Source organism: Ascaphus truei, chromosome 4 (assembly GCF_040206685.1).
Source record: "Ascaphus truei isolate aAscTru1 chromosome 4, aAscTru1.hap1, whole genome shotgun sequence".
In the NCBI taxonomy this organism is placed as follows: domain Eukaryota; kingdom Metazoa; phylum Chordata; class Amphibia; order Anura; family Ascaphidae; genus Ascaphus; species Ascaphus truei.
In genome coordinates this window covers 161,367,880-161,388,125 of record NC_134486.1, presented here as the reverse complement: position 1 = coordinate 161,388,125, position 20,246 = coordinate 161,367,880, and the positions used below count along the sequence as shown (strand labels likewise).

General features: G+C 41.7%; 2 protein-coding genes across 2 annotated transcripts in view; both read left to right on the top strand.

Moving 5' to 3' along the window:
• Window positions 1–11,874, top strand: part of LOC142492337 (HEAT repeat-containing protein 5B-like) — a gene marked incomplete at its 5' end in the record, with an annotated part of 42,357 nt that extends 30,483 nt beyond the window's left edge. The window contains 7 exon segments of the mRNA XM_075594989.1: window positions 1,917–2,016; window positions 4,844–4,953; window positions 5,334–5,497; window positions 6,289–6,370; window positions 6,373–6,463; window positions 8,061–8,166; window positions 8,502–11,874. Of these exon segments, the coding sequence (XP_075451104.1) occupies window positions 1,917–2,016; window positions 4,844–4,953; window positions 5,334–5,497; window positions 6,289–6,370; window positions 6,373–6,463; window positions 8,061–8,166; window positions 8,502–8,615 (767 nt within the window).
• A 93-nt stretch (window positions 11,875–11,967) lies between these two features.
• Window positions 11,968–18,897, top strand: LOC142493138 (uncharacterized). Its single transcript, XM_075596694.1, has 2 exons — window positions 11,968–18,567; window positions 18,669–18,897. Exon 1 carries the CDS (start codon window positions 14,863–14,865, stop codon window positions 17,794–17,796), a length of 2,934 nt encoding a protein of 977 aa, XP_075452809.1. The 5' UTR covers window positions 11,968–14,862; the 3' UTR covers window positions 17,797–18,567; window positions 18,669–18,897.
• The last annotated feature ends 1,349 nt before the right edge of the window (window positions 18,898–20,246 follow it).

The window sequence follows — 20,246 nt, the reverse complement described above, 5'->3', positions numbered from 1 at the left end:
CCTCTGACTGCCATGCTTCTGCCGCCCGCAACCTGCACGCTGCTTGAGGTAGGGAAAGAAAGGGAGGAGGGACATGCAGGGGGTGGTGTGATGTGAGGGACATGGGGGGGTTATATGAGGGACATGGGGTAGGGGGGTGATGTGAGGGACATCGGGGGGGGGGGTGATGTGAGGGACATGCAAGTGGGGGGTGATGTGAGGGACATGCAAGTGGGGGGTGATGTGAGGTACATGCAGGTGGGGGGGGATGTGAGACATGCAGGTGGGGGTGATGTGTGAGGGACATGCAGGTGGGGGGTGATGTGAGGTACATGCAGGTGGGTGAGGGGGGGATGTGAGACATGCAGTGGGGGGTGATGTGTGAGGGACATGCAGGTGGGGGGTGATGTGAGGTACATGCAGGTGGGGGGGGGATGTGAGACATGCAGGTGGGGGGTGATGTGTGAGGGACATGCAGGTGGGGGGTGATGTAAGGGACATGCAGGTGGGTGGTGATGTGAGGTACATGCAGGTGGGGGGTGATGTGTGAGGGACATGCAGGTGGGGGGTGATGTGAGGGACATGCAAGTGGGGGGTGATGTGAGGTACATGCAGGTGGGGGGTGATGTGAGGGAGATGCAGGTGGGAAGTGATATGAGGGAGATGCAGGGGGGGTGATATGAGGGAGATGCAGGGGGGGGTGATATGAGGGAGATGCAGGGGGGATGATATGAGGGAGATGCAGGGGGGGTGATATGAGGGAGATGCAGGGGGGGTGATATGAGGGAGATGCAGGGGGGGATGATATGAGGGTGGTAATATGAGGGAGATGCAGGGGGGGGTTGATATGAGGGAGATGCAGGGGGGGTGATATGAGGGAGATGCAGGGGGAGGTGATATGAGGGAGATGCAGGGTTAGGTGATATGAGGGAGATGCAGGGGGAGGTGATATGAGGGAGATGCAGGGGGAGGTGATATGAGGGAGATGCAGGGGGAGGTGATATGAGGGAGATGCAGGGGGAGGTGATATGAGGGAGATGCAGGGGGAGGTGATATGAGGGAGATGCAGGGGGAGGTGATATGAGGGAGATGCAGGGGGAGGTGATATGAGGGAGATGCAGGGGGAGGTGATATGAGGGAGATGCAGGGGGAGGTGATATGAGGGAGATGCAGGGGGGGTGATATGAGGGAGATGCAGGGGGGGGTGATATGAGGGAGATGCAGGGGAGGGTGATATGAGGGGTGCTGGAGGAGATATGATTTTACCCGTGCGGCCTGATTTTTAAAAAATATTTATAGGGGGGGGGTCTTTTAAAAATGTATTGAGGCGGTGTGGGTCTTTTAAAAATGTATTGGCGGGGGCATTTTTAATATGTATTGGCGGGGGCATTTTTAATATGTACTGTATTGGCGGGGTGGGGTTACATGTATTTAGAGGGATGGGTTTTTTTGGTATGTATTTTGTGGGGGCACTAGTAAGAAAAAATTAGCTGACATTAAAGATTTTCTTTCTATAAAGCCTACTGTATTTATTTTGGTTACAAATGCATTATTGACATTAGTTATGCATATATATGATGTCTGCAGAACAGTACATGCATCGTAAAGTGGAAAAAAAATAGTGCTTCACTTTAAGTACATTTTCACTTTACATACATGCTCCGGTCCCATTGCGTATGTTAAAGCGGGGTATGCCTGTATGTGTATATATATATATATATATGTGTATATATATGTGTATATGTATGTATATATGTGTGTATAAATGTATAGTATACACATTGTTTTGTGTATTATACACACGTTTTTTTAATTTCAGTAATGTTTCAGTTGGATCTATAAATGCCATTAATTAAATGTTTTCCATTTGTACAGCAGACTAAATCATGAATAATCTATGTTAATATATTTTGATGAAACATTGACTTTTTTTCAAGCTATGCAGAGTTTTGTTGCTCACTGCCCTGAGCTGCTCACTGAGGATGTGATCAGGAAGTTGATGACACCCATTGAATGTGCCATGACCATGATGTCACAGTAAGTAATTGGGGCATGGCTGCATAAAATGCTTAAGTTATGCAGTTTAATTAGTCTTTACATCTAAATCTCATTTAAATCAGGAACCTGCACCATTGAATTTGTATTTATTTTTTTTGCGTGCTTGTAATTGGAACCAGGGAAATTTGGTGGAAAAGACAAATAGTTGGTAACTACTACAGATGCAGCGGCCATTATCCGAACATTTACCTGGGTACATTTTGTGTTGTGCCGCGTGTAGGCTGCGATATATTCACAAGTTTTGCCGCTGCAAACGGCCCATCGGATAAACACAGCAGGGGTCCCTGCTGTGTGAATCCTGCCGGGATCTGCCTCTCTGTAATAGACGCGCAGTAAGAGGCTGAATCAGTCACTAACTGCGCACCTCTCATAGGCGATCACGGGGGGGTTTATTTAATTTTAAACATTACAGTATCGTAGCAGGGGGTCTCCGGAGCTGAAACGCATTGGTTTCAAGTCCGGGGATCCCCTGCTTCCCGAGATACAGGCCCCGTTATAGGGTGCCGGTATCTCCTATGCATGGAAATGTCCCGATCACGTGACGCGAGACATTTACATGCATAAGAGATACCGGCACCCCATAACGGGGCCTGTATCTTGGGAAGTAGGGTGTCCCCGGACTTGAAATCAATGCGGTTCAGCTCCAGAGACCCCCTGCTACATTACTGTAATGTTTAAAATTAAATAAACCCCCCGCGATCGCCTGTGAGAGGCGCGCACTGTGAGTGTGACTGATTCAGCCTATCTCTTACTGTGCGTCTATTACAGAAAGGCAGACCCTGGTAGGACTCACACAGCAGGGACCCCATTTGCCGGGCCATTATAGTCTGCCCGGCAAAACTTGTGCGGATCACGGTGAGATCTCGAAATCCATTTCGAGATTTGTTCGAATAACGGCCGCTGCATCTATACTTCAGTGTAACAAGCTAATGAAACTCTGTTTTCCAAATAGTGGAGTGTTTCACTGATGTCAGAACTACTGACTAGATCAGCGGTGCGCAAACTGTGGGGCGCGACCCCCAGGGGGGGCGCGACACTGCCGACGGGGGGCGCGGGGTTTACAGAGGCCCCGCGCGCTTCCCGAAGGCACTTAAATTAAGTGCCGGGGGAGCTGCAGGGCCTCTGTAAACTTAACTTACCGTGGCTCCGGCGGCTTCCTCCCTGCAGCGCCATGGCAACGCGGCGTCAAAATGACGCTGCGGAGTCATGTGACGTCACGTTGCTATGGCAACGTGACGTCATTACGCCGGAGCGCGGGTAAGTTGGGGTTGGGGGGACGCGGGAGTGAGGGGACAGCCGTCGGGGGCGCAAGGGAAAAAAGTTTGCGCCCCCCTGGACTAGATTGCATTTTATTATAAATGCTACCCTCTCACACTGCTTGAATATAGAATATACCATTCTGTTTTTATTGATCACCGCCTGTAACATTATAAAGTAAATATATTAATGAGCAATTTTTGAACTGCAGACCATTCCAAATATATATTGTCCCTGAAACTGAAGTTACATTGCTATCGGAAAATATAGGTCTATTCACACTACTAAACTGGGTGAAAAAAGCTTTTAGGAGATTATTTTAATTAAATTATTGGCACCAATCACAAGTTAGTGTCATTTTTTTTCCCCCTTCTATTCTTTTCTAAATGACAAAAGTAGTTTTGAAATGACCTGTGTGGCTGATAATACTGTGATGTCACCAATGTTTGTTTACATCTGATATGTGGTCACAATACACATGTGTTACCAGAGGCACACAGGTGTGCTCCACTATTATTTTATAGAATATATTATTTTGCCACATCCGCATATAATTGGTTAGAAGAGAAAAGTATTTTTGTTCGTACTGTGTCATGCAAAGTGTTTTTAGGCGTTTGGAAAAAATGGGTTAGGTTAAACCAGTAGTTCACAGCCATACTGTATCCCTAAGGAACCACAGATATAACAGATATATTTACTAACTAGTTTTCTGCCATGCGGAAGACTAGTTGGTTCTGTTCATGTGTGCACAACAACAGATTTCTACCTACCCTCTTAATAATGGAGTCACCTACCACCAAAGACTTTTTTGTTCTGAGTATCCTGTCCTCTGTGCTGGATGAACAATTCCCCGGGCTGCTAAAGGAATCGGTCTCCCCAGCCTTGCCATTCCTGCCATGACACACCTAATATCTTCACTCAATCTGGCAAATCTATTGGGATCTGTCAACTCAGAACTGGCCTGCCTCTCCCTATTGCCCCTGCTTCTTCTTCTGTTACCCAGCTACCTACCTGTTCCTCACTCACAGCTCCACCATCTGCAACACTAGTCCCAGCTAGGGCTTGCTTTGTGAGCACTAAACTCTGTTAAAGATTGTCAATGGCCCTCAATGTTGCAAATTGCCTCTTCAGATTAGCAATCTGAGACGCCAAAGAAACCACCTGCTCACACTTGCCACCGCTGTATGGTCCCTGGAACAGCTGCTCCAAGGGACCAGTACACTGTTTTTTTTTGTTTTTTTTTTTTTAACCCGATTGTGCCAGTCACATCTGAATGAATTTGGTGTAAATATTATTAGAATATAATCTGATGCTACTGGAAGCTTGGTCCAGCTACTGTGCCTTGAAGACAGAGTTACGAACCAATGAATGAAACTGTTGAAGCTGTGCTCAAACATCTAATAAACCTGTTGACTATTCAAGATAGTTTAGATTTTTTTTTATTTGTAGTTGCAATAAGAGAGCCTGGTTCGGTATAAACTGTCCTTCTGAAATCATTTATTGTGTTTAATGCAAACTTTTTATTTCCCCTCTTGATTTAACTCTATAGCATCCTTTCTGTAATTAAAGCACATGGGACACATCTAAAGGCAAGTGCTGCAATGGTCCGTCTGAGGCTGTATGACATTTTGGCTTTGTTGCCCCCCAAGACGTATGAAGGTAAAGATAACCTCTTAATGTTCTCTTTTTTTAAGAATGGCTAAGTTGATATAGAAAACTTGGTGGACTTCTAGCTCCAGGATCTTAACTGGGAACAACAATGTTTTTGAGCCTCAGGAAGAAACAATAAAATGTGACAAGATTCTCGTATTGGAATTGTCATTCTCAACTTCTTGTTTTTGACCTTGGTATTCACGAATAAAGGTCCCTACCCCTCTCCTCTCCCCCCCCCCCCCCCCCAGTTCTCACATCCTGTGTGATAGGAACATAGAATGAGCCTCTAATTTGTATCTGCAATGGTATTTTGTTTTAATTTATTAACAGTTTTCTTATCTCTTCTAAATATTCATGTATACCTAAATATCCATTCTTTTGTATAGGAAACTTCAACGTGCTTCTTCGTGAGCTAGTGGCAGAGTTCACCTTAACCGACAACTCTTCCAATACCACCACATCCCTCCTCCGCTCTCTGTGTCACTATGATGACAGTGTGCTGCTTGGCTCGTGGCTGCAGGAGACTGACCACAAATCCATTGAAGATCAGGTATGGGATTGATGTGGAGTGACAAACAATATTTCTCACCCCCCTCCCCTCCCCCTACAAAAGGTAGCGAATGATCTTGATTGTTGCATGATCAGTGTGGTCCCAAATTGAACGAACCAAGTTAAAGCTGGGTGATGCCTTCACAAAACAATCGTACCGAAATGAGTGTTAAATTATTTTTGTAAGCTTATTGTGAAAAGGCACTGTCGCTGGAAGTGTATGATGGGGTTTACTACCCTTATCTCTGCTTACATTTCCAGTTTCCCAGTTTGTCATTTGACTCAGTGGGCATGTATAATTCTGGTTATTTTACCCCTGTGATGGAACAGACCAGATTGGGTCATCCCCCTTTCAGCGTTCGTATTTTAGAATTCTTTATAATTATTCCTATTCTTTCGCCCTCATTGGGCGAGCTGCTCACGTGACGCATCAGTGAGCAGCTATATCAAATTTGGTTGTCTCGCCAAGCAGGTAAGCGCCACGCTCGCTCACGCTGGCCACACACATTGCAGCAATGTGTTTCATCGCGGCCAGCGGGAGCGCCCGCTCAGCGCCACCCTGGACAAGGCCTAAGACTTGTCTTTGGCTTGTTTCTTGTAAGGTCAGTCTTATTTTTCCCAGTTGGCTGTACAGCTTCCATCTTAAGACCAGAGAATTGTTTTCTCATTGGTTGGTACAGTACTCGCAACCTTCAAGGGGGGGGAGGGGGCAGAGAGGGTTTATGGGGGATTGTGACACAGATGTTTTATTCTGTTGCTGCTTTTATTAATTGATATTTGCATGTTGTGCAGCTCCAGCCCAACAGTGCATCTGGAAGTGGGGCTTTAGAACATGACCCTTCCTCAATATATCTGCGCATCCCAGCCGGAGAAGCTGGCCTGGCCCCCTCCCGCTAGGAGTGTCTGTGATCGATGCTTCTGTGGCTCTCTTTGGGGTGGTGTTCCCTCACGTGTCATCCAAGCACAGGTCAGTGTGGCATTTCAATTTGCGGCAGCAAATTGGGAAGCAGTTGCTAAAGCAACTGGGTCACTTTCAGGTGAGTGTTACTGAAGGCAGAGTTTCTGCAAAAGAGACGTCCTAGCAAAATGTGATGCTAGTTCAAGCTCTAAACCAGGGGTGCGCAAACTGGGGGGTGCGCCCCCTAGGGGGGACGTCGTGTTTACACAGGCCCAGTGCTTCCCCGAATGCATTTAAATTAAATGCTAGGGGGCCGCACAAGGCCTCTGTAAATTCCCTTACCTTGATTTGGCTTCCAGCAATATGACTCGATGGCAACCCGGCGTCAAATGACGCTGTGGGGTCACGTGACGTTGTGTTGCTATGGCAACATGACGTCACATGACTCTGCTTCGTCATTTGATGCCGGAGCCGAGTGGGAGGAGGGTGGGGGGGCGCGAGCAGGGGGGGAGATCAGGCCTATTCTCCGTTCTGGAAGAACATTTAGAGCATCAATTCAAAAACATAATTTCTTGTTGTATTTCAAAAAAAAATCTCTCTTGCCGTTGAATTTTAATATTGTTTTATTTTAATGTTCTGTGTTTTTGTTTTGTTTTTAAACAATACCTTTTGCAGTGTTTTTTTTCCTGCAATGTTGACACGTTCAAATTTGCTCCTACTTTGCGTTCAGCTATGTAACTCTTAACATTGGCATTTATAAAACAAAGCCCAGTTACTAAATATATATATATATATTTCTCAAAAGAATTGGTGTGCACACCTGTAACACCTCCAAATTACACGTGAGAATAATATAACATGTAATAGTGCTCCTAGTAGGTGCTGCTTATTATCTAAGGTCCCACAAGATCCTCAAGAAAGAAATATAAAGAGAAATGACAGAAGCGCAAATAACTAGGAAAAAGATATACATACTAAATAAATAGTAAAAAGGGAAAATGAAGACTATTCTACTAGGTCGAAATCAGAGGTGAATGTCCAATTCAATGAACAGAGAAGAAAACCGGTCCTGAAAATTAATAATAGCACAATATGGTGAAGTACTGTAAAAAAAAGGTTTACTACCCAAAAATAAAATGCCACTTACAATCTGGCAGAGTAAAATCGCACTGTGAGCAACATCCCAATACAGCAATCTGCTCCATGTCGGCTAACGCCGCTTGTTCGGATGGTAAGTAGTCTCTGGTCACACAGCACGCTCTGTCGATTCAGACCACCTAGTCACCAGTCGATTAAGTTAGGGGGCGTGACGGGGCCTGTGCATTGGAGTTGATGCAACTACAGACACAGCTGTGAGGTTTCCACTCCAATGCACAGGCGCCGTCACTCCCCCTGATGTAATCGACTGGTGACGAGGTGGTACGCACAACTTCAGCTTGCCCCGGTGCCGGGAAACAATTACTCTTGCTACATCTGTATAATGTGGTCTCCTTTTTCATTACTTGGCCATTTTGTTCAGCTGCTGCTGCAATTCCTGCTTTCTCATTGTGCCTACGGGTAGTAATAATAAATGATGGATATGAAAAGAATGGTCTGTTTAGTGTCGAATTTTGCTGTGTAAGACCCATTGCAACAAGTTGCTGTTGGGATTTTGTGTTTATTACAGGCTGCAAATGTTGGATCATTTTGCTGAATGTGTCAAGCAAGCTAAAGGAGTTCGCCAGCAGGCTGTGCAGCTGAATATTTTCACAGCTGTGCTTAGTGCACTAAAGGTAGGGACAATACCATACTGATAAATAACATGTAAAATGTACATATGTTTATCACCTCTCTCTGTGATGCACAGAGGATATTTCAAGAATGTAAGGTTTTCTTTGAGGCTTACAGCTCATAACCTGTGTATCGTCTACATACTTTCAATCTATACATTTTATTTCACTTTTAGTGGCAATCAGTGATACCCCTAGGTTAAGCTCCCATTCTAGATCAACATACAAACAGGAAGGGTCTTGAACGTAAATGGAAAACTCCTCTGCACAATCCACAGGAATAATGAGGGAGCAGTGTATTTTTTTAAGTTCCAAATTATTTTCAATCTTTTTTACAGGCCTACAGAAGTAGCCAGTGTAACATCACCCGGCAGCAGGAAATCTCTCCATGGGGGATCCATCAAAAACAAAAAAGTTACCACCACCCTCCCCCCACACACAGAGAGCCATAGCTTTTATGGAGCAACAGCATTTTGCTTTTCTTCGTCCGGCTCTGGCGACAGTCTGGCTACATCTGTACAACAGATGAACAAATGGATAGATATTTCGTTATCACAATAATTTAAACTCGTACTGACACAATGATTATATTGTAACATTACATGCAGTAAAATTGGCTAATTTAAAATTACTATTTTTACTAACATGATACCAGTTTAATTGTTATTGATTATATTGAAACATACCTTACCCACATGTAGGACAAAGATAGGGCGGCACTCTGTATTTCTCAGACAGTAAAAAAATTGTTTCCTCATGAGTACATCACAAAGGATTTCAGAATTTTTCCACTAGGCTGTGACAACTGTGCTGAATAGCATAAAAGAGAAATGTATTCATGCATCCTTAAAATCGATCAAGAAACTTCTCAACAGGTTTCAATGCGCATTGTCAGTGGATGTCCGGTTGCTACAAATATCACATGATATTTATTGTCAAAATGTCAAGAGCTAAAAAAAAATTATGTTTTGATTTTTGTTTTGGTTGTAAAATATTTTCGTGTTTTGGTTTGACAAAAATTCAATTTGGACCGTGTCCATCCTTAGTATATACAGATGTAGTAAAGTTTATTGCATTAAAGTGGGATATTCTGCGTTATAGTGTGATATGGTATCAGCAGGAGCAATTAAATCTTCTACATCTGTTCTAACCTGGGTGGATTTTTTAACAGGATGACAAGATCCTAGATGAACAACGCACACATTTTTACAGATGACGTTAGAAATTTTAGCGGAAGCAACAAAAAATGTAGTAATAAAGTTCAAATGTATTGAATTATGAGATGATACTTTGTCAGGGCTCCCTGCTTTTGGTCCATCCAATTGAGAAAATATACTGTATACGGGAGATCGGTTTGTAAGGTTTATTTCCCATCTGAGAAATACAGAGTAACATCGTCATATTTGCACTGCAAGTGGGTAAGGTTAGTTTGGTATGACCATGAGCATTATACTACTATGAATCTGCACTGCTCCTTGCCTGAACTGTTAAAGCACAATTTTCAGCATAGAGATCATTAATATTTTTTGGCTGGTTTGCATATGGTACATTAGTAGTTTGCCCATATTCTAGATAAAAATGAAAGCAACAATATTGCAGTTTGAAGATACACTAAGGCCTTGGGAAATGGGAATTGTAACTTAAATAATAAAGCCTGCTCTATTAAAAAAGTTATCTCAACCGGTTACGGTATCAAGAAGAGTTTATGGAAATATATGTAACATTGCAAGAGGCAAGTTGCGGTTTGCATGGTAATTTAATTTTGAATAGCTTACTTTTACTATATGTGCGCTACCTGAAAGATACATTAGTATGTACTTTTGTTTTCAACTACAGCCTAAATTAACTCAAATTAGACCTGTGATACCATAAAGAATTCAAATGATCCTTTCAGCACATGTGATATCAAGTATCTGGTGAGCTGTATCAATCTCCAGCAAAGTGAAGAGTAATTCAAATAGTTATTCTGTTTTTTGTCAACTTTTTAAATATATGTTATTGTTTATGTTCTCTAGACGGCATAGACATGCATCATATGAGGTGTTTGAGTCTGGAATTCATTATGCCTGGGAACTATATTAGTATCTCGTTATTGTGAACTTATTTTGCTTTACCTTTATCAGCGTATGTGATTGAGAGGAGATAAGAAGTAGAAATATGTGAAAGTTGGAGGATTTTTGAAATTCATCAAAAGCATCAATTATGAATATCTTACTTAGAAAGCATCTTGACACCAACTTTCACAAGAAAGTTTTTCTGCCAGTTCTGTGGTGGCATATAATGTATCTCCATTTGCTTGATATACTGTATCTCCATATGCTTCCTATACTGTACCTCAATGTGTTTCATATACTGTGCCTTCATGATCTTCATATACTGTATCTCCATATGCTTCATATACTGTATCTCCATGTACTTAATAATTATACCTCCATGGGCTTCTGATTCTATACAGTATCTCATTGTGCTTCCCATACGGTACCTTCAAGTGCTTCCAATATTGTACATTATGTTCTTCCTATAGTGTACCTCCATATGCTTCCTATACTGTACCTCCATGTGCTTAGTATACTGTACCAACATGTACTTCCTATACTGTACCTCCATGTTCTTCATATACTGTACCTCCATGTTCTTCATATACTGTACCTCCATGTGCTTCCTGTACCGCTCCTGCATGTACTTCCTATACTGTATTTCCATGTGCTTTATATGCCCCAAACCCACCTTAGCAAACTTGACACCCTCTACAATTCAATTTGTCATTTCGTTCTCCAATGCAACTACAACACACATCACTGCGAAATGCTCAAAGAACTAGATTGGTCATCACTCGAGTCTAGGCGCAAAGTTCACCTTTTCTGTCTTGCCTTCAAATACTTTCTGGTCAAGCTATCTATGTGAACAAGCTCCTCACCCCTACCACATGCAGCACTTATCATCTGAGATCAGACTCCAAAAGACTGTTCATGGTCCCAAGGCTCAACAAAGTATCCGGCCGCACCTCCTTCTCTTACCGTGCACCCCAAAACTGGAAAAACATACTGGAGACTCTCACATTCGCCAGTCTAAGTTCTTTCAAAACTAAGGCTGTCTCACATTTTAATCTGGTCTGTAACTGTTACATAAGCTTATAATATACATCTTCTCTAACTGTGCATGCAATCTATTGTACAGTATATAATGTATACCCTGTTCATTTATGTAACTGTATTTGTAACCATGTATTATTTGTCATATTAACTATGTCCAGGACATACTTGAAAACGAGAGGTAACTCTCAATGTATTACTTCCTGGTAAAACATTTTATAAATAAATAAATAAAATAATACAGTGCAGTACATCCATATTCTTTATATGCTGTACCTCCATGTGGTTCCTATACTGTAACTCCATGTGATTCCTTACAGCACCTCCCATGTGCGTCATATACTGTACCTCCATGTGCTTCCTATACTGCTCCTCCATGTATTTCCATGTGCTTCAAATACTGTACATACATTTATTTATTTATTTATTTATTTATTTATGGGAAAGGGTACTATGTTTTTCCCCACCAATCTAATGAATCGTTTTATGATCATTGTGTTCTACCTTTGGCACCCTGGCATAAATATACTTTATTGATGTTTCCCAGCAATCTGCATTCAAGTTTACTCAAATTAAATACATAAAACATACACAATGTGAAATAAAATTGTAAATTAAATCAGTGGGTTTTGACCTTATGATTTTTTGTTTTTTTTACATTGTTATGTTAAAGCTTGGGTTATGTCGAGATGTAAAAAATGATGGTCTTTAATATGGGCATTTTTTTTAGTTGATTTTTGACAATGGAGAAATTACACAATCTGTCTGATTCATTAGTAAATGATTTGCAGATCCCCATAGTTTAAACTCCCTGCTCAGATATATTGAATTATTATACTGACTATATTTAGGAACTTTACGCAAGAAAAACATTTCTGACTAATACTTGATAACAGTATACATTCCAAATTTACATATAACAAACTCAAATAATTATTAAAAAAAAAAAAAAAAAAAAAAACAACACTTGGGTATTAACCCGTTGAGTACCGAGTCTCCTGAACCGCAGCACTATTGAATCTGCATGTGTCCCATAAAGCTTGGAGCTGACACCACTGATATATAAGCCATACAGTCATTAGTGAGGAAAGCAGTGATAATGCAGGCAGTGGGCTGGTCAATCCATAGAGATACAGCGGAGCCTCTTCAAAGAAAAGACCCCAAAGTAAATCACAGTGCGGTGCCAAGTAGCCTCACAACTGCCTAAAACATAACTGCATGTATTATTGTGTACTCACGACACCCGTTCTGCACTGTAGCTACAAGAACGCTCCGGTGGCCATCTCTGCTCCTCGTGGTGTCGGCGTGCTCCTATCCGGAAATGACGTGTAAAAGGGAGGATTTGGTAACCGTGGTCACAGCACTCCACACAACCAACGCTTGGAAAATTCAAAAAACTTTATTAAGCTCCACAGTGAGCATACATAGTAATAATAGTAATAATAATAATATACAACGCTTTTCTGTTACAGGCTTGTTACACTGATTGCAACACTTGTATCTATACGAGTCTGAGGGAAGGGATAACACCTTTGAAAGTGACACAGTCCCAGGAGTTGCTATTTGGTTATGAGCATAGACCATTTAACACCACGTTACTATATACAGTGCGATACTTATATTTATCTGTGTAGTGCTGTCAACATTGTGTACTACTAAGTCTGATACAGCTACCTTATTTTTGCCTACGCAGTATGCATTTGATACTATGTGTTTAGTTCATGAGCATCATATGTCCTAAATAACACGCAGGAGTCTATGGGGTTAACCTCCCTTATATGTTCCATAGGAGATTACTAGCTTTACTATTATCCCTATCTTTGACTCCCTTCGCTCCTCCGAGGGGTCAGTTCATAGCCATATTTTATCCATTTGAGTGTAATTATTAAATTTAAAGATGTATTAAAACTTTTTTGTTTTTTGCGCCGTTTTCGATTTTAGTTTCAGGTATAGGGGATTCTTAACCTTATAGCCCTAGAAACATACACCATTGGTTTAGAGTGCAGTTATAGGGGTACCATTTGAACTTCTTTGTTCACTCTTTCTAATATTGACCTCATACCTCTTTGCACCTAACGTTTTATGGACCTACGGTATAATAGGTGAGCAGTTCTTCACAATCCTTATGTGGTTAAGAGACAATAATAAACGTATGAAGTTCTATAGGGAACACACTTACATTTGAACAACAAATCTTCAAATGGGGATGGGGGGACCTCTTGATGATACCTCAAAATAGGGAAGAGAAGGGAAACATAGTATAACACTGTTTATTAACAACAAATTAAAAAGAGATTGAAATCTAACAAGCGGCCAATAAATAATGGCATAGAGAGGAGGTGTCTCCAGACTCCACAGATCGTCCTCCAGAATATTTGGTTGTCTCTTGTGGATTCTGTTCCAGCTGGTAAGATGGTAATGCGAGGATGCAGTTAACAGCAGGGGGGTCTTCCGGAACTCGTGCACAGACCGGATTTCCTCTCATATCTCCCTTTCAGGAACGTAGTTTCCTGGATCTGCTTCAGTGTCCCCACTGGAGGAAATAAGAGGCTGAAGGAACCCTGAAGCAGATCCAGGAAACTACGTTCCTGAAAGGGAGACCTGCCTGACGTCCACGGAAGCAGAGGATACCACGAGGGTTTCGTGTTACACCGGAGGCGACCAGGACTCAGAAGGCTCCAAGTACAAATTCTCTCCCCTGCATGCATCCTATCTACTTCTAGTAAGTAGGCATTTCATTGAGCTTTGATCATAAGGGCACATTTGGCAACTAGATTTACTGCGCAATGTCCTGTTTCTCTGCTCTATGTCATACATCTGCAGGTTGAATATATCGTGAGGAGGACTGTTCACTCTTTGCTCTGTGAACTGTGATTTTGATACCATATATCACCAGATGACCACTCAAGATTGGGAACAATAGTCTGTATATTTGGACTTTAATATCATTTCACATCATTTCACTGTATTTACACATGCGCCAGGTTTATGTCTATTTTTGTATTTATATTCTTGTTTTGAGGTTTATTTTGGGATATTCCTCAGTAGATTACCAGGCTGCTTTAGTTGTGCACTGCACTTATTAATTCACATATGCACTGCATAGTTTTAATTTAGGTATAGCGCTTGTCACAGTATATTTTGTATTTTTATTGTTGTTATCTCCCACTGTACAGCTGCTCACCTCACATAATACCCTTTTCACCTTTGTCATTAGTATGGCTCTTTTCACTAATAGAGCACTTAGAGGTGGCAATTTTGATGGGGTCTTTGATGAAAATCCAGACTGTATGGATCTGGAAATAGAAAATCTAGAAACGCAGTTCTCAAAATTAGAGAAACTATTACATCAGGAAGTTAAGCAAACTTGGGACTCTTACGCTCTTAAAAAATATCTGGAGTGCAAGAGAATCCCAAGGGGCTTAAGAGTTTTAAAAGTCCCCACGTTAGATAAAGATAAAGAAAGTTTCATGGAGGAGTGGAATTTCTATCTGGACCAATGTTCGGTTAATCTCATACAGTTACTGTAGTGATCAAACAAAGAGCCTCTACTTTGGAGATCATTGACAGTGAGATTAATCAGATTAAGGAGAATCTGGAACCCTTTATGGAACTAAAGGAATATAAGGAACTAGAGGACAAAGTGATTTTAAGAATAGAAAAATTGGATAGAGAAACCAAATTGAATAAGCAAATTAAATTTGCAAGAGACAAAAAAGATTATCACGAAAATAAACAACGTAACTGGAAAAGAGAACAGGTGACAGTCCCAACAGATAATGTAGAAGGAGTAATTAATACAGCACCACCGGTAATTAAAACAAGTAAAGTGTCTCATAAAAACTCCAATTCTAAACATGCTCAAAGTAAGAAGAATGAGACAAAGACAGATAAAAAAGATACAAAAGATCTGAAGAACCCAGAAAACAGTCATACAAGATATGAATCATTTAGATCACAGACATCTGAGGGAGATCAAACTTGTAGAAAATATAGGGAGAGATCACCACTATGGAGATCAAATGAAAGAGAAGATAGAGATGGAGAAAGTAATAAAAGATTTGTTCCTCCTTTTTTTAGAGCAACGCAGAGGTCACAAGCCCTTTTACGAAGCCAGGAGAGAGAGCAGGAGAGAGTGGCAAGGACCCAGGGAGTTAGAAAGAAAAAGATCACGAGCAGACGTCTCAGAGGAAAGAGAGGAGGAACAAGAAAACAGAAAAAGAACAAATGCAGGCAGAGATTGGTAAAAAAACAGAATATCTTTAATCTTAGTGATCACAAACTTTCAGATGTTGAGACAAAAGTATTAGAAAAGGGACTCACTTTTGCTCAAGTCCAGGGACCTAACATGTTTAAAACATTTATTGATGTACATAAATATGTTAGGAAGTTAACACTAAAGAAGTATTTTATCAAAGATGCAGTCACTAGAGCTGTTAACATGGACACAGCAAGTACAAACGCAGTGAAGTCCCCATTGACTGCATTTAAGAAAAGTTCAACATTTTACCCTAAGATGTGTAAAGGGAAGTTTATAGACACCTTTGCGGACATGGTCATAGGAGACTTAGAAAACTTGAGCCAAGACTTCAAATGTAAAAAACAAAATATGACCACAAATGAGAAGGAAGCAGTAAAATCATTATCAAATAATCATCAGATAGTGATCAAGCCAGCTGATAAAGGTGGTGGGATAGTAGTCATGAACAGGGACTACTATCAGGAAGAATCCCAACGAATATTAAGTGATGGGGAAACCTATCAAACACTTAAAAATAACCCCACAAAGGAATATGGTATTCAGTTATCTGAATGGCTGGCAAAAGGGTATGATACGGGTATTATCAGTAAAAAAGAGTTGGAGTCCTTATTGATAGAACAACCTAAAACACCACTCTTCTATTTTATCCCGAAGATCCACAAAAATCCCTTGAAACCCCCAGGTAGACCTATCATCTCAGGGGTAGGGTCCCTAACATCCAACCTATCTCAATTTGTGGATCATCTATTACAGAAGTATGTGGTAGAAATACCATCACATCTCAAGGACACGTCGCATGTGTTACGAACCATTGAAGATCTAACATGGGAAGAAGATCTGATTTGGGTCACATGCGACGTGGTGTCCCTTTACACTATTATAGACCATGAAAAGGGTCTGAAGGCCATAGAGTGGGTTTTGAATAAAGATACCAACATGGAATCTTCAGTTAAAATATTCATTATAGAAGCCATCAGGTATATACTCACCCACAATTATTTCTCTCATGATGGCTGCTATTACCTCCAGACGTGTGGCACCGCGATGGGTACCAGGTTTGCACCAAGTTATGCTAACATTTTTATGGGCATGTGGGAAGAAAATTACATCCTTAACCACAACCCATATGGTGCAAACCTGGTACTCTGGAAACGCTACATCGATGATGTGCTATGCGTCTGGAAGGGCACTAAAGAAGATTTAGAGGCCTTCAAAGAACATCTTAATACAAACGACTATAATATACAATTCACGTTTAGTACTAGTCCACAGTCTATAAACTTCCTGGATCTAACCCTCTACACTGTTAATAATGAGATACACACAAAAACTTATTACAAAGAGGTGAATGCCAACTCCTATGTCTTGGCATCCAGCCACCACCATCCCCATTGGTTAAAAAATATCCCAAAATTACAAGCGCTTAGGGTAAAAAGAAACTGTTCACAATTGGAAGTGTATAAGGAACAAATTGAGGACGTGGGTAATAAGTTTAAAGATAGGAAATACAATGGGAAAGTTGTTAAAAATGCTATTGAGCAAGCTAACAACACAGAAAGGGCTTCCTTGATCCATCCGGTTAAAAAAGTAGCTGCTAATGCAAATAAAGTATTTCTCCCTTTCATCACACAATTTAACGGTATGTCTAGGGAGATATCCAAAGTGTTTAATAAACACTGGGGGATCCTACAAAGAGATCCTATTCTACAATCCATATTACCTGACAAACCGCAAATTGTGTATAAAAAAGCTCAAAACTTAAAATCCCAGCTGGCCCCTAGTTGCCCTAAGAAACATCAAGGATTGGGACAAACAATGTGTTTAAAAGAACTTAAAGGTTATTTTCCCTGTAAGAAGTGCATTGGTTGTAGTTATGGATCAAAATGTAAAGAATTCAAATCCAATGTAACCGGTAAAAGTTTTGAAATCCGTTCATTTATTAATTGCAAATCTAATTTCTGTATTTACCTTTTAGAATGTCCCTGTAAATTACAATATGTGGGCAGGACGGGGAGACCACTGAAACGAAGATTTGTCGAACATGTGTACAATATTAAAAATGGTTTGGAAACACACAGTGTTTCCAACCATTTTAAATTGCACCATAATCAATCACCAGAGGGGCTCACATGTATCGGCATAGATTGCCCCAAGGTGGGTATCAGAGGGGGTGATAGACTACAGAGGGTTTCACAGCAAGAAACCTTCTGGATCTATACTCTCAAGACCCTCTCCCCGAAAGGGTTAAACATCGATTTTGATTTAGCATCATTCCTTTGATGCACTGGAACCAATCATTTATTTTCTCATCCAATGTAATTTCATATGTTTTTATACATGGTTTTATACATTTTTACTGTATTTGCATCAAGTGATCCCATGAATCCTAATTGAGTCAGGGAGTCGCTTCAGAGGTGATTAAGCTCATACCCATCTGATGGTAATTATCAGCAAGTGGAATCACCCTGTTACTTTTTGGCCCAAAGTGGCTCCTGTATACGAGGGGTTAAACTGGGGCTATATATTGCACACGGGATTGATGAGGCTCCACAATCCCCTGACGAAGTGACGTTCCCCATCACGAAACGCGTAGTGAGGAGCCTAAGAGGTACTGCCCGACACACTCAAGCTGCTAGTCATTGAAGAGGAGACGGTGACGTCATCCAAACCGCGCCGGAATCCCGCGAGGTACACGCGGCACCGAGGAGGACATTCAAAGACTGAGTGCGGCGTTTGGGTTGTGCTGGGTCGGGCACTTCTTTGTTTTTACACTCACCGTCTTTTGTGAGTATTTTATTTGTTAGAGGTAGGCGTCATTAAAGTTTTTTATTATTGCGCAATCCTTTCCCTCTTTTGTCCCCACTGGAGGAAATAAGAGGCTGAAGGAACCCTGAAGCAGATCCAGGAAACTACGTTCCTGAAAGGGAGACCTGCCTGACGTCCACGGAAGCAGAGGATACCACGAGGGGTTCGTGTTACACCAGAGGCGACCAGGACTCAGAAGGCTCCAAGTACAGATTCTCTCCCCTGCATGCATCCTATCTACTTCTAGTAAGTAGGCATTTCATTGAGCTTTGATCATAAGGGCACATTTGGCAACTAGATATACTGCGCAATGTCCTGTTTCTCTGCTCTATGTCATACATCTGCAGGTTGAATATATCGTGAGGAGGACTGTTCACTCTTTGCTCTGTGAACTGTGATTTTGATACCATATATCACCAGATGACCACTCAAGATTGGGAACAATAGTCTGTATATTTGGACTTTAATATCATTTCACATCATTTCACTGTATTTACACATGCGCCAGGTTTATGTCTATTTTTGTATTTATATATCTTGTAACATACTGTATATAAATGGTGTTCTTCTCTCAAATGCTTATCTAACATCTCTATGTGATGGGAAGTTGGCAATAGGTGTTCAAGAAGAAGTACACTACCGACACACTTTATTGAAGTGTGGTCGGTACCGCAAGCCGGGAAATCTCCCGGCTTGCTAGTGGCCGCCCCTCGGCGTGCCGCGCGTCATAGACGCGCGGTCACGCGTCATCGGGAGCGTGCGCCCCCTGCACGCGTGTCCAGGGGCTCCCCGAGGGAGCCCTGGTGTCCCGCGATCGCGGGACAGCGGCAGGGGGTTCCGGCGGACCCGGCAGCGGTAGGGAGAGCGCCCCGATCGGAGGGCGCTCTTCCGCTGCTTCGGCGCGCGCCCGTCACACTCGGGCGCGCGCCAGGCTACTGCTGCGGCACAGAACGGGCAAATGCTCGAATAAACTGTGCCGCAGCAGTATAGTGGCACTTGTGTAGGTAGGTTTAACCATACTATGAAAACTTGAAAAATATACTTGGCATAAAGTTGGAAAGGTATTTATATACATTCAAATAAGGATGGCTGCCAAGAACGGTAAGGCCACAACCACCAAATATGGAAGTTACTGAAAATCAATGGCCCTCATTTTCCAGAGGCTGGATTGTCCCTGGGCCTGACAGCATTAAGGAACAAGGCATGAAGGCAAAAAGTGCTAAGAATCCCCAGAAGTTAAACAAAAGCTGTCATTCAAACCTAAATCTGACAACCGGCAACTGCCGGAATCTCTCCAGTGAAGCAGTGCTGCATGAACTGGAAGACAAAGTTGAAAAGATGAAATGGGATATTCCTGGCTTTACTAAAGTACGAATAAAAGATGAAGGCTGCATTCAGCTCAAATGCAGTCACCTATTCTATTACAGAAGTAAAAAAATGGAGGAATTTGTGTAGTAAGCTTCATCATTAACACGAGAACAACTGTGGAGTATGAAAGCTAATGAGAAAGAGAAGCCACAATCCTCATTCAGTTGACAAAGACATACAGGTTTCCAAGCGTATGCCCCAGCATCACGTCACACAGGCTATGAAGGGGAATCTTTTTACTAAGAAATCAACCACTTTAGCAACAAAGGAAAGTATCACCTCAAGTTATTTATGGGAGATTTCAATGCAAAGATGGGTGGGTGCCCAGCAGAAAGATTAAGCATCAGTTGGTAAGTATAAAGTAAAAGGAATGAACGTGGAGACAGATTGGTAGAATTTGCACAATGTGAAAACTTTTACATCATGAATTCATAGTTCAAGAAGAATCCAAATAGAAAATGGACATGGAATCGACCCAATGGGATCAAGAATGAAATTGCTTATTTCCTAGCTGACAAGAAACACGTGATTAAAGACTGCAAAATGCTTAATAGTTT

Excerpts from the sequence above, each read along its gene's own strand:
- LOC142493138 (XM_075596694.1), top strand. The coding sequence starts at position 14,863 with ATGGAACTAAAGGAATATAAGGAACTAGAGGACAAAGTGATTTTAAGA.